Raw genomic sequence first — 14,790 nt, 5'->3', positions numbered from 1 at the left:
TTTGTTTTCTTCCAAGAATTTTGGTCTGGGCCAACAATTCTCTTGCAGGTGCTATTTCTCGTCTAGGCATTGTTTCTGGAAAAAGTACTGGGGAATTTACTCTTTTGAAAGAGATACTGTCAACCTACTACCGTACAACGTACAGTGTATTTTCTTTGGTTGGGAACTGTCACTGTCAAGACCTGCACTGAATATGCTTACTAAATGCATGATGCATGCCATAGCACTGTGCTGATAAACTAACCTAGTGTTAGGTATAATTACAGAAGAGATTAGATTATCAGATATACTGAGAAACGATTGCACCCTAAAGGCCCCAGCTTGAAAAAAAGAAAAAAATCCAAAACACTCAGACTGCCCCCCAAAATCACTTCTTCATCAGCTGCTGAAATCCATTGTATTTCTAATTCAGGACTACAGTTGAAAGAATGTTAATTATTAAAGTACGTGCAGTGAAATATATGCAGGTTTGCCTTTTAAATCTCTCTTCTGACAGTGCTCTGTCAGGACAAGATTCTCATTTCATCTGAACGGCAGAACACCAAAGTCTCTCTACAGTTCCATTACTGTGCATTTTTACAATTTGCTTCTTCGAGGAGCCACTCAATTCCGTTTAGCAATCCAGCTAAAGTTGCAGCTACAGTGTCCTGAATCTGTAAAAATAAAAAAAGCTAATGTATTAGAGATAACAGGTAACAAGATCTAACAGCATTTTAGCATCACTCCATGTCCATCCTTAAAGTCAGAAATACTCATATCAAATCTAAATTTCTATCACTGGTTTCAATGTCCCTTAGACAAAAAAGGTTTCTTAAGAGTAAGGTACAAAAAGAAAACACTACTCTTTACAAAATGAATTATAAGACACATTAGGAAAGCCTTGCATTCTTGGTATCAAGGTGAATTTTATCTTAATCATTCCATCAGCTACTCTGGAACATTATACACACTTTATGTATGAGAATCTACTTGAAAATTCTTCTCAAAACTCTTAAAGCAAAAATGCTGCTAGCTTTAGAATTCAATGCATATTATTAATTCCTAGATTTTGTAACTTATTATAAAGTGGCTATTATAAATGGTATGTTTTTAAAAAAGCCTGTAAACATTTTCCTTATTAAAAAAAGGAATTATCTCAAATCAGGATTTTGTTTTTTCTGATTGTTATTCCTCAGCTACAAAACATCACCAAAAATAAATTATGTGTGGCTGAGCCATAGTTATATACTGTGCTTGACAAGCATAAAAGAACAGGTTCAGGATCTCACATGCTAGGTACAAAACTGGTTTGTCAAAAACTCAATACGTCATGTCAAGCAAGTGACAATTAACAGTCTCCTGATAATGGCAGAAAAATCTACCTTGTGTCCAAGGCCTTGGGTTGCGACTCAGGAAATTTAGATTTAAATTAACTGAAGCCTCCTTACTCCCTTCAAGACCAGCACTTCATCCTTCCTTACGTTTCTTGTGCGTTCCTGGGCAAGCCACTTATCTCCCCTGTGTTCAGATAGGCTAATGCTTCATCTTAGAGGACCAGAGAAACTAAATTCTTTACTGAAGTGGAGAGCTCATGTACTAGTGTTGAAAACTGCGCACTTGCTTAGGCAGGCACAGTTCACAACTACCATAAGCCTAAATTAAAGCCACAGAGAAATAGAAAATAAAGGTTTAAAAGCAAGTACCATCCAGGGCTGACGTAGCAGATTTAGTTGCAACTGATGTGCCATATAAACACACGGAATTCTTTTCACGCCGATGCGAGAGACACAAGACAAAACTAGCAGAGGTCTGTTTGGAGGCCCAAGGGCTGGATCAATCATTGCCAAAATACGAGCCAGTTCCTCTTGACGATCATGCTCTAAGAAACAATTTTTGAGTATTAAGTATATGCAAATCCCAAGGAGAATTTTTTTTTGACTTCTCAAATATTTAAGATTTCAGAGGTGAGGAAACAGAGGGCTGGAAGGGACATGGCCAAATTATCTAGTTCTGCTTATCACAAGGCTGCATCATCCGCATTCATGTCACACAGATGTTCATGTCACACTTAGATGATATTTAAAGATCTTCACAGATTCTACAGGCAGCTTACTCCAGTCCTTAACATCAGAACGCTTTCCAAGTACCTCACAGAGACCAAGCTGCAACAAGCCATTAAGAGATACTCACACACTGCAGTCAGCAGCCCTTCCCTACTGACCATACTTTTCTGCTTAGTATACCCCTTCACATTTTTTTACCCTCTTCTTTTCTGAGTTAGCCCTTTCCTCCATTTAAAATTGATGAATGTAAAGACAATTACCATAATAGGCATTTGGATTATCCTTTTACAGGACTATCCTGATTTGGACTAATTGCACCTTTTACTGCAGTTTTCCTGGTGAAGGTTCTGTTTCCAGGCTATCACACCACCAACAATGCATTTCAGGCTTCTTCTCCTACCCATGCCCAGTGGTTTTTTTTGCTTTGTTTTGTTTTGGTTTTTAATCCAGATCATTTCCCACATGTAGCTGAGATGGCAACTATATCAGTATCTGCCATAAATGAAAGAAGGGCCATAACCGCTGACAGGGAGATGAGGGGGAGTGTCTAGGATAGGGGACCTCTTCGACTGGATAAGCCATGAAGAAATAACAGTAATGAAGCAGATTTTGAAAGAATTAGAACATGGATTTTGATGTATCGCATACTCTTTGCAATCTTTTACGACATTCCAATCATTCACAAAATAAGAATAAATAAAATAAAGAGAAACCCCTTACTGTTATGAGCTTCTGCATTAGCAACATAAATGAATCCATCAACTACTTCGCACACCTTTTTCACTTGAGCTATTACACTGTAGTGCACAGCTTGCTGATTCCCTACTATGCTGTTCTCTTGGTAGAACATCTTATTCACAGCAACAGCTTGCTCTGCCCTTGCTCTCCTCCTTTCCACACTGAAAGATATTTCAGTATTTCAGTAGTCAGGTTAATTCAGAATGCAAAAACTCAATTTTGAGAGTCTAGGCAGCACAGGAAAGGGACAGAAAAATGGCCTGAGCCACCAAAACGGTTTCATTTCTCCCCGCCATCTCCCACCCCCCTTCTTTTCTCATATATATATACGGATGGTTAGTAATCTGCAAGATGCATATGAAAATACAGCCCAGGATAAGTTTATAGTATTTCACAGGGGAATCAATCAAGGTATCAGGAGGGACAGAAGCACCTGTTATGTATTTTTCATACACATTTGCTATGCATAAGGTTTGGAAAAGGTTTTTTACTTCCACATGACAATTTAGCAGTTGGAGAAAGACAAAAAAGTGAAGATATGCATTGAAGCTTCAGTTTATAAGAGATATCCATGCATGTGAATGCATGCATAAAAATCACGCGACAAAAACATGAGGAAAAGTATGACTTAACTAAGAAACTGTACTTTTTTTTGGTGGAGAACAAATCTTACCTGGTGGTTGAATACAATGTCAGAATATTGAATTTTTGATTGTTGTTAAACTGAAAACTGACTCCTGATCCAATTCCTACAGGGGAGAAATAAATATATGAGATTATAACTATTTGGTTACCGAATACAACTAAGTGGTAGGCTGAAAATTCCAGTGGTGCTATAAAATAGACATATCCAAGCCTAGGTGTTGCTGAGTAGCACATTTACTATTTTATGATGAAATTTTATATGTGCTCTAATTGCTCAGACTATTAATTTAATTAAAATCAATTCAATAGTATTAATAGCAAACAAGGAGGCATTTCCATGTTTCTGATACTTAGACTTGAACTTAGAAACCTGAGTCAGAGAGGAGCTAGACTTGCATTTATTAGCGGAAACTGGCATAGCAAAGGCTCTAGTCTGTTTACAAGCTGCACTGAAAAGGTTGTAAGAGAGAAAAAAGATAACAACACTAAGAAATTATATTTTCACACTTTCTGTAAATACAATTTAATTATTCCAATTCTGCTGTCCTGACATAAAGATTAGTTACAAAGAAATAAATTTCTGTCTCTGGTTCGGACTGAAGTGAAATTAGGACCAGTCTTGACTTCCTGCATAAAAACACAAGTGTATTTTTTAGCCACTTAATGCAAGCAGTCTCTAAAGAAAGTTCTGTCTGCATTTATCCCTTACAACAGCAGGTGTGACATGGAATTTAGGATCAAAATAGAAGTACAAGGTGCAAAATGATCCCTCTAACATTGCGCAAATTTAATCATAAATTCACTGCAGCTATAATTTTATCCCAAATGTTCATTGCATTTATCCTTCTGAATAAATACAAAGAGAGAATTTTTTTTTTACCATTATGCTATTGAGTTTCAAGGGAAGAAAAAAGCACCCCTTTTCTCCATTTCTCCCCCAATGTGTTGTCTTGTGTCTGTTTATGAAATCAAAAAGCCAAAAAAACCCCCAGCATTACCATGAATTTGTCTTTGAGGTAGGCCAGCTACTAGCAGAATTTCTGGGCATGTCATCATCTTTTGCACTAAAGAGTCATCCAGCTCTTCCAAACCGGGCCCAAACATCGCAAAGCGAGGTTCTGCCTGAGTGACCAGTGATTGCAAAAAGGAAGTCACAGCCCCGTAACGGGGACGGCTTGATTTCAAGCTTCTTCTACTCTGAGGACAGCTCTTTTTATATCTGTGTAAAATAGACGCAACTAGAAATTAAACACAAAATACGAAAGAGGTATTAATCAAGCAACATAAATTGATTTAGGTTGCACACTTCTCATGCTGTGTTACCGGTACAACTCAAGCGCAGGTCAAAAATGATAAAGTTCCAAACGGATGGTTTCAAGCACCAGTACAAAGCAGGTAAAGGCAACAGTCCTTTTGAAGTCCAAATACTGAGTTTTTGGACCTTTGTACACTTTATCTATGGATCTTTTATTTTACAAGATAAAAAAATAAAATTACAAATTCTCCCACCCTCGATGAACACACAATATTGGTAAAATAACTTCAAAGCTGATGAGTCACATACAATATAAAAAATACGAGATTTTTGAGTGCATTTCAAACCTTAATTAGACCACTTTTGTGTTTATTAACTATGAAACAGGTAACTCCACCTGAAAAGGACCATTTCCCCTGTAGGCACAGGGAATGCATGTTGTGAAATCAGACAGGTGCTGTCTGCAAGCTTACGTGCTCATTTGATACAGAAGCTAGAAGGCATGAAAAGGCTTTGGTAATCAAGGGAAAGAAGTAACAGTCATAAAAGTAACAGACATCCTAAAGAAGCAGGTTCAGTCTTTGCTTCTGTGGTCACGGTAGGCTGCTGCCAGAGAAATCACTTCAAGAAAGTGTGCTCCTCTACACTGAGACGTTTCAGTTGAGATGAGCAAAACCATTAAGTGCTCACAGACACAATGGAAATCAGTGACAGGTGATTTCAAATAGGTGATGCTCTTCAGTATTCAGACCTCAAGAGATTTAAACCCAATGTTCAAAATCAGTAGATATTTTGCACTTCAATTTCTGGGTGAGCCTTCCCCATCTGTAAAGTGGGGATGAAGGGCACAGAGATTGCAGAGGTCAGTGCACTTATCATTAAGCAACAGTTTCATGAGATCACCTTTGGAAAATTTAACTGCAAATTAAAAAAAAAAAATTACTGCACATTAATTAAGGTAATTGAATGAAGTTAAAAAAAAAAAACAACCCACAGAATAATCTGCTGGTCTTCAGAGTTCTTCTCTCATCCAAATGCATTATGAATGTTGCTGTGCTTTTCACCTATACTAGCTGAAACCACAGTCTTTGTCTCATGGCCTTTGGCCATGAGAGCTAAAGCAGTACTACTTGTTATTCTGTGCACATTTGAAAAAAACCTTTTTTTTTTTTTCCCTAGGTCTTCCAGGTAAGATGAAAAAAAAAGAAGATTCATTCCATTTGCTGTAGTTTGAAGACTTCTTAGCACTTTTATTAAACCACTTGTCATTGAACTGAGAGCAAAGAACACATTTTAATCAACAGCTTCTGAGATGACTGTGGCATAGCAGACATGCAGTTTACAAAAAGCTTGTGTTTTTTTATAACGTTAGCTTTGTCTTTTTTACCACTTTTTACATTCTTGTTGCATTCCAAACAGAAAGAGCTGACTAAACTGTCAAACAACAGGAAATTGTATTTCCAAAATAAACAATGGATTTGAGACACGTCAAAATTCAAGCAGCAAAATTCAACACAGCTTTACAGTTGTAAATATGACACATGCCTGCGGGCTGAGTACTACTGCTGTAGAGAGCCTCTAAGTCGTGTAAAAGAATATGAAGATACTTACACTGCCATGTAATCGTACAGCACATTATTGCTGACCTCTGAAAAGGCTTTATTAAAAACCTCCACATCTGGGAGCGATTTCCAATCAACGGATGTCCAACAGGGCAGATCCCTCAGCAGGAAATACCTCCACAACAACGGATCTTGCACAGCTGTCCTCCAATAGCAACTCGTGCTTCCCAAATGGCACAGATCTTGGGGCGAGAGGAAGGACATGATGTTCAGCTGCACGTCGATCTGAAAACCGTCGAGAGCAGCGCTTTAACCATCCAGGAGCTCAGCAACGAAGACGCAGGAGGCCGGATGACGAGCCTCCCCCTCCACACACACACACCCCCCCCCCCCGACCGGGCCCCACTCACCGGTAGCGCCTGCAGGGCGCTCACCTCCTCCGCGTCCCCCGGGAGCGCTGGACGCGGAGGACCGGCGAAGGCGGCGGTACGGCTGCGTTCGCCGGTCCCCCGCGTCCAGCGCTCCCGGAGGACGCGCAGGCGACCCCGCACGGCGGCCTCCAAACCGCCCCACTCCTCCGCTCCGCTGGCCGCCATGCCGCCCAGCCCCGCCACCGCCCCTCCCACCTGGCGCGCCGGCGCCGGCGGGCGGGGCGGGGCGGGGCGGGGCAGGGCCCGCCGTCATCCTTGCGCGCCAGCTTATGACACAGTCGTTCATTATTTTTTTTTTCCAGAAAGGCTTGATTAGACTTCGGACCTGTATTCCAGGAGTTCTTTGAATGCACGTTTTTAATGCAAGAAGAGTATACATTTTGCTAAGAACAGCCGTCAGACACTGATGCAGAGATCACCTCCTAACCGTGCTCTTTGGACACGTTTCTTCCTGCACAGCCAAAGCAGCGTATTTTACTCGTGGGATTTCACCAGGTAACATAGCATTTGTTTTGCAGTTGTTGTGTTCCACCCTTGGCCTTTTAAAGGTCCCTCACATAGAGCCACATACTTCCTTAACATGTTTTTGCCTGTTTCTCGGAAATCCAGCGACACGCTCTGTGATCTGCAGCCCAGGTCACTATTAGAGACGGAATCTATTGTCTCAAGGCTTTCCTGCTTCCCTTCTCCACAGTGTCGCAGTCCCCAGTAGCACATTTCTCCACTGTACATCATCGCCAGTAAGTGAGTGTCACTAAATACACCTGCAAAAATAATTTGGATCAAGTACTTTATTGTTCGACGCAAGTACACAGCTTGTTAACCTCCATATTTTTTTTTCAGTAACACTGGGAAAAAATTCCGAAAAGGCAGTATATGCTTATTAAAGAGGTACCACAACCCCAAATTTTAACCATGAGATGACTGACACTGCCCCGAAGAGAACCTGGATCAAGGCTCTGCTCATTACCCTATCCATTTTGACCCTCCGTGATGCTAAAATCTTTAAGATTGCCATATAAATATTATTCTGATAATAATGTTTGCCTACTTATCTTAGAGAATTTCACTATTTCTTTACAATCCATTAAGTGCAGGCATGATTATGCATATTTATTTTACAATATTTCTGTGCCTCCCCCAATTCAAGCCTAAAAGAAGATGCTGTTTGAGCATCATCTTAACTCAGGTTAACGAGCAGCACCTTTAGTATTTGAACAGAAAGCCACATACATGTCCATGATCACTGAGAAAAAATATCCTGCTAAATAAATCTACAAATCAGTTACTGAACTTGGCTCTGCATTGTGGAGCTGAACTGGAGCAACGCCACTCTCGGATGAAATTAAAAAAGAAGGTGCTCCATCCCCCCATAGCCAGAGTACAGCTAGTTTTGAGTGTGGACAACATGGACATCATGTCCTCAGCACCAGATGTTTTACCTTACAAATCCCCTCCTACTGCATCACCCTACCTGCATCACACTGATGCAGTCTCAAATCCTCATGTAAATGCACTATAGTAATGCAACTTACATAAAGCTACATGAAGTGGAGACAGAGGAGAGGTTTGCCAAATCTAACCAATTCTGCATGTACTTTCCACCAGTCAGTAATTCTGTGTTCATATCTGTGTTCTCCTAGATCTAGGCAGGAAGACCAACATGGGAACATCTAGCATCCTCTGCAGTCGTATTTGTGCTTTCAACATCTGTCAATTGACAATTGGATGGTTGTAAAACACACATGCTGTGCATTAAACACCCATTACCTCAATTCACGTTCCTCCAGTGCACACAAAACAAGAGAAAATGAGCACTGCTACCTCCTAAAATCCATGAGTCAAAAAGAAGGGGGGAGAGCACTGCTGCCTGTCTCATATGATTTTTTTTTTTGTTTTAAAAAGTGACAGTTTTTGAATACAAATGAAGTCAACAAAAATACGCAATAAAGCATTTCATAGAGTGGAGCAGTTATTAAGAGGAGTGGGTTGTGAGGTTTTTGGAGGTTTGGGGTTGTTTTTTTTTTTTACCTTCACTGAGTAATCTAGCTGTGTCTTTATCTTGAAGTGAGACATCTTCATTTAGCTGAATAGGGCATCTAAGGCTAAGCATCTTCATCAAGTAATGAACTCCATCATTAAGACACTGAGTACAGGTAAAAAATGAGGGAAAAAACCCTTTTAGATAAGTTCTGATTAATTTAATGATAGCCAGAAATATTTCTTGCTACACATTTCCCAAAACCCTATTTAAAAGGAGAAAAAAAAAGAAAAAAGAAGCTGTATTTTAAAAGCAAAGAGTCAAACTTTAAAACTGCATTCACATGCTCATAGAACTTTTTAATCTCCCTTACCTTTTTAAATATGGCAATGTTTTCTTGTAGCCATTCACTCCTTTCTTTTCCTGTATGACAATACATGTAAAGCAGGGCTCCTTTTCTCCAGTAAAGACATTCTAACAACTCTGCACCAAGGATGTTCATGGGCTGAAATAAAATCCAAGAAACTGGCTAGCCCAGAAGTAAACCATCTGAACTACCCATGTACACACTCACACATGCAAACAGTATTCTGTTAAGTCTCTAGCTTTAGAGGCTGTACTTAACAGCAACAGTCATAGACACAAACCTAATACTTTGGATTTAAACCACCAAAACCACATGGAATCATCAAATGTTAGCAAGAAAAATTCTGAACACGTAACAAGTTACCTGAAAAAATATTTTCAGGAATAGCTATTTAAATACAAATAAGACTTTTAAATTTTTTCAAAAGATCTTAAATTCTGCCCATCAAAAATACAAATACTACTGTCCTGTTTCAGATTTTTTATTTTAAAATAATAATTAATTCTCTGGCTGAATAACGTTAGTACTCACTTCTTGATTTATGTTGCATTCCCTCACTAGGTTTTCTGGTTCTGAAAGAATACAAATAAGTTCTTTAACTTTTTGCAAGGAAGATTCTTCCGGAAAATCTTCATCCACAAGCTGGTTTTCCTCAAAATACGTAATGTCTAAGACAGCCTATGAAAACAAGAAGATACACAATGTAAAAATGCTACCAGCAAAATAATCAGATGGTGGTGTGCAGTGACACACAAACTTGTGACAGCTTACAAAACATTACAATTTTAAGGTAATTTTGTAAGATTGTTGACAGTGAATGTAAACTCAAAACCCCTTCTGTCCTTACAATACCAGCACAATTATTATCGACTCCAGGTTATCTTCTAATCCAGACAAAAGCAGCCCTGCACTTCATGGATGTTCACCGCACACACCAAGTAACAGAGATCCCTTTCTGCTATACCCTCATTCCTACACCTAACCCTCTCCCATACCCCACGCAGTAGATTTTCTTGAAAGGGAGTTCTTAATGCTTTAAATATACTACCTGCGTATAGAGCTGCAAAAGCGTGGGAGCATGTTCTTTCCTTTCATTACAGAGGTCCTTCAATTTGTCCAGAGTAGCGGAGCCCTTTGCTAAGAAGGTATCTGAAGGAAAAATACAATGCTTTCTTAGCACTGAAAAGCCCTCCGCAAGAGCCTTGCTTACTCTCCCTTTTCACCTCCTGTGGTTTCATCCGTCCTTGCGGTTATCTACAAGAACAGCTGCATTTAAAACAAGCCTGTTGTCCTGTTAGACTACACCTTTCACGACTAAATTGAGGGCATTCATCATTACGGTCTGGTGTTTCAAAACCAATTCCACAGGCACCGCTTGCAAAGAAGTCATATACCAAGTGCACAACTTGCTAACGTGCAGGTACACATTTTAGGCCTCAGCCACCCTGCTCCACAGTGAAGTCTCCAAGGGAGCCTCCAGTCGGAGGCCTGGGCCGGCACCAGCCGCACTGCTCCTGGGGCGAGTCACTTTTCGGAGGAGGGAGATGCAGAGCCCTCAGCCGCCGCCCCGGAGCCGGAGGTCCGCGCCCCCAGGCCCGCTCCCGCAGCGCTGCGGGACGCGGCACAGCGCGACGGCAGCTGAGGGCGGACCGGGCCCGCGGGAACGCCGGGCAGGGCCCGACCCCATTCCCTCCCTCCTGCGGCCTCTCACCGTCGCCGCCCGCTCCCCTGCGCGCCGCCAGCCGCCGGCCCAGCACCGCCAGCCGCGGCCGCAGCGCGGACACCGCACCCCCCGCCTTGGCACCCCCCGCCTCCGCCATCGCCGCCGCTACGCGGGACGCAGCGGCGGTGCGGAGCGGCCGCAACGGCGAAGCAGCCAGCGGCGCCTGCCGTTGGGGGCGGAGACAGGCGCGCAGGCGCAGCAGCGCCGGGGCCGCGGGCGTCAGTGGCCACGCCTCCCCGGTGGAGCGCGGCGCCTGCCCCGCTGGGGCGGGGAGGCCGTCGGCCGGCTACCGGTGGGGCTGGGCGGGGCGGCTCCGGTGCTGCGGGGAGCGCGGCATGCCGCCGCGGCGGTTCCCCCCGCCTCGCCTGCTGGCTGGGCCTGCCACCACCACAGCGGTGGTGAGGGTTAATTGGCCTCGTCTGACCGCCAGGGCAAGGCCTGGGGAGGACCAGGGCACTTCAGGGCGTCCCGGTGCCGCCTCAGGCTGAGCGGACAAGCAGTGAAACGGCAGCCAGGCCTGCTGGGCAAGCCTTGTGCGCCCTGAAGGCTGGGACTTCAGTTTTATTTTTATGTGGAATTTAAGGCTCTTTTACAACAGACATTTATGGCTTCTGCAGGTCTGTGTCAGGGTCCCTGGAGAGAGTCCTTGGCATGTCCCTATGTTGCCCCCATCAAATGATGCTCTCCAGCCTCACTGCAAAATAGGTCTTGTCCGGAACCGAGCTGAAACAAATGCTGAAAGGCAGGATTTTTAAGACCAAACCCATATTTTTTATCAATAAATATATCTTTATTGGTGGTTTTTAACCTCCATTTTAGTATTGAATTACTTAACATGGAGAGGTACAACTGTAAAAGTACAGTTAAATCATCTTGAAACTGCATACCTTTGGTGAGAGGAATGAGGCTTTTGCTCCGATGTTTTGTCCAACTTTAAATAGCACACTTCGTAAACTTCAAAAGGGCTAAATACTTCCATGTTACGAGGGGAAAACAGTAAGTTTTCCTTTTAACAAAATCTTGCTACTACCCTACAGTAAATCATCAAATACTTTACGTTGCGTAGTTATAAAGATGCTGTGTTTCACTATATTGCTTCTCTACCTTTCTCCATCTTTTTACCTGCCCGGAAAAAGCTAATACCTCAGTGTCCATTGGAGTAATGTGTCATGAGCTCACACAATATTCTGGATTTTTTTAGCTTGAATATTTTAAAAGAATAATTGACTAAACATATTTTCCCCTTTTCAAGTCATATAGTGTTCATTCTGTTAGTGTCTGCATCCCACCAAAGCACTTAAAAAAAATCACAAACAACAGAACAGATGAAAGTGCCATTTACTGGGGTACTTTAGGTAATGAAAAGGTGTCTACTTACAGACACAGATGTTTTTGCTGTTGCCTCTCTTATGTGTTATGAAAGAGATGCCAAACACATCAAATACAACAAAAAAGTAAAACCTAAAAGGCAAAATTGTGTTTGCTTCCAGAAATGGTTTGATTTCTAGAAGAAGTCTCTTAATGTTTTGGTTGGATATGTATTGTCATTTATTACTGCATAGTCCGTAGCCAGATGCAATTTTTCATCTAAGGAACCACCACTCTGTTAACGATACCAAAAGTATTATAGTAGTTAACCATATCATACCTGACAGTATAGGAGATGGTGTTAAGTAGAATACAACACCTTCCATGTTGTCAGTTTGGGGACTGAGGAATGGCTGTGCATTGATAAGTTCCCTTCTTCAGATCCTTTGCTTGCTTGGCCCTGCCCTTACATCTCTGTTTCAATACCCAGCTATGATTTTGTGTTGCTTTTGTAGTTGTTTTCTTTGTAACTAGTCAAGTGGGTAACTGGGTCAGCCCTTAATAGTGAAGGAGATGTCATCCAGCTTTCAAGATGTCTACAGTAAAAAAAAAAATTAAAACGAAAAAACCAAACCAAACCAAAACCCCAAAATGGTTGTGTGCTGACTCATTTGAAAAAGGAAGTGGTAGCTTTTTTTCTTCCTGTGCTTCAGGCACTGCTGCAGCTTACTTTCTCTGTATCTGTTTTGAAAGCTAGGTGTATATACAATGACTTTTTTCAGAAATGGTTATCCACTCTTTCTTCAAATATGCAGTGAAACCTGCTTTTGACATTTCTTATCAGTGGCTGCATTGGAAGAGCTCTGTTTCTGTTAATACCAAACTGGTAAATAGAAGCTGCTACAAATGTTAAAAAGGGGGTGATGTCCACTTCTCTGAGGAAAAGGAGAACTGGAAGATTTTTAGTGGGTTTCTTTATTTATTTATCCCACACACCCCAACCTGATTTTGCCATGAAATGTGTGAGGGAGCCAGAACACTACACCACTTGCCCTGGCGGACCAGCCAGACCCTACACTTTTTGCCCCAGATGGCCAACCAGAGCCCTACACTACTTTCCCCGGCCGTCCAGCCAGAGCACTACACTACTTGCCCTGGGTGGCCAGCCAGAGCCCTGCACCGATTGGCCTGGCCCGCCAGCCAGAGCCCTGCACCGCTTGCCATGGCCGGCCAGCCAGAGCCCTACACTGCTTGCCCCGTCCAACCAGCCAGGGCCCTACACCGCTTTCCCAGGCCAGCCAGTAAGACCCCTGCACCGCTTGCCCCAGCCGGCCAGCCAGAGCCCTACACCGCTTGCCCCGGATGGGCAGCCAGAGCCGAACGCAGCTTGCCTTGCCTGGCCAACCAGAGCCCTACACCGCTTGCCACAGCCGTCCACCCAGAGCCCTACACCGCTTGCCTCGGTGGGCTAGCCAGAGCCCTACACTGCTTGCCCTGGCGGGCCAGCCAGAGCCCTGCACCGCTTGCCCTGTCCAGCCAGCCAGAGCCCTGCACCGCTTGCCCCGGCCAGCCAGCCAGAGCTCAACACCGCTTGCCTCAGCTGGCCAGCCAGAGTCCAACACCACTTGCCCTTGCCAGCCAGCCAAAGCCCTACACCATCTTGCTGGCCGGCCTTGGATAAGTGGCTAAAGGTTCTGTCTGGCCACCCAGGCCAAGTGGTGTAGAGCTCTGGCTGGCCGACCAGGGCAAGCGGTGTAGGGCTCTGGCTGGCCAGCTGAGGCAAGCGGTGTTGAGCTCTGGCTGGCCAGCCCTGTCAAGCGGTGTAGGGCTCTGGTTGGTCAGCCCGGGCAATGGTGTGTAATTATGTGATAAGCCTGCAAAAACAACTTTTCAACAGGTTTACAATATAATCAGATAACATTTCATCTCCAATCTGAGTTGATATTCCCACCTGTACAATATAGGGCCTCCCATACAGTATTTCAAAAGGGCTCAACTCCTCTTTAGTTCTGGGCTTAGTTCTAATCCTCAGGAGTGCCAGAGATTGTGGCAATCTGGCCTCCTCCTGCCCAATTTTACAATCTGTAACTTAATTAAATGGTTCATCTTTTCCACTTGACCACTTGCTTGTGGCCTATATGAGGTATGTAACTGCCAATCTATTCCCAAGAGTTTAGTAACTTGCTGAACAATTTTTGCAATGAAATGTGATCCTCTATCCGAGGAGATTGTTGCAGGAATTCCAAATCTCGGTATTATTTCTTGTAATAGTGCTTTAGTTACTTCTCTAGCTTTATTAGTTCAGCAAGGGAATGCTTCTGGCCTGCCTGAAAAGGTGTCTGTTAGAACCAGCAGATGTCGAGACCCCCCTTTTCTTGGAAGTTCTGAGAGATCAATTTGCCATTGCTGCCCTGGATAGTTTCCTTTCCCTATCTGTCCAAGTTGGACTTTAGGGCTTACCTTAGGATTATTTTGCAAACATATTTCACACTACTGTGTCACTTGTTTAACAGTGGTGTAGAGGTTCCGGGCAACTATATGCTGACTCAAATGTTTATACAAGGCCTCAGCTCCCCAGTGGGATTTCCTGTGTTCTGCTATAACTATGGCCCACAATAACGCAAATGGGATTATTATTTTGCCCTGCGGAGTCTTTGCCCACTTACCTTTCTCTATTTCTCCACCTACGTCTTCAACTAATTTCTGATCTTCTTTGGAATACCTGGGTTCACAATCAA

At 43.0% G+C, this 14,790-nt stretch overlaps 2 protein-coding genes across 3 annotated transcripts; both read right to left on the bottom strand.

Moving 5' to 3' along the window:
- Positions 1-368: 368 nt before the first annotated feature.
- Positions 369-7,256, bottom strand: FBXO4 (F-box protein 4). Of its 2 annotated transcripts, none has more exons than XM_059833482.1 (7): positions 7,245-7,256; positions 6,292-6,527; positions 4,424-4,644; positions 3,454-3,529; positions 2,763-2,941; positions 1,683-1,858; positions 369-653 (listed from the first exon to the last, which is right to left on the bottom strand). In XM_059833482.1, exons 2-7 carry the CDS (start codon positions 6,504-6,506, stop codon positions 564-566), a joined length of 957 nt encoding a protein of 318 aa, XP_059689465.1. In that variant the 5' UTR covers positions 6,507-6,527; positions 7,245-7,256; the 3' UTR covers positions 369-563. The 2 variants fall into 2 exon arrangements, with proteins under 2 accessions (XP_059689465.1, XP_059689464.1); XM_059833481.1 differs by lacking the exon at positions 7,245-7,256 and adding an exon at positions 6,653-6,838.
- Positions 6,947-10,841, bottom strand: RIMOC1 (RAB7A interacting MON1-CCZ1 complex subunit 1). The gene is made up of 6 exons (XM_059833441.1): positions 10,733-10,841; positions 10,070-10,170; positions 9,553-9,699; positions 9,028-9,159; positions 8,705-8,819; positions 6,947-7,437 (listed from the first exon to the last, which is right to left on the bottom strand). The coding sequence occupies exons 1-6, from the start codon at positions 10,839-10,841 to the stop codon at positions 7,148-7,150; spliced, it is 894 nt and encodes a 297-aa protein (XP_059689424.1). The 3' UTR covers positions 6,947-7,147.
- Between the last annotated feature and the right edge of the window lie 3,949 nt (positions 10,842-14,790).

This window comes from Gavia stellata, chromosome Z (genome assembly GCF_030936135.1).
Source record: "Gavia stellata isolate bGavSte3 chromosome Z, bGavSte3.hap2, whole genome shotgun sequence".
NCBI classification, from domain to species: Eukaryota; Metazoa; Chordata; class Aves; order Gaviiformes; family Gaviidae; genus Gavia; species Gavia stellata.
Note: the sequence above shows the minus strand (reverse complement) of the source record. Positions and strands in the feature narration are given on the sequence as shown.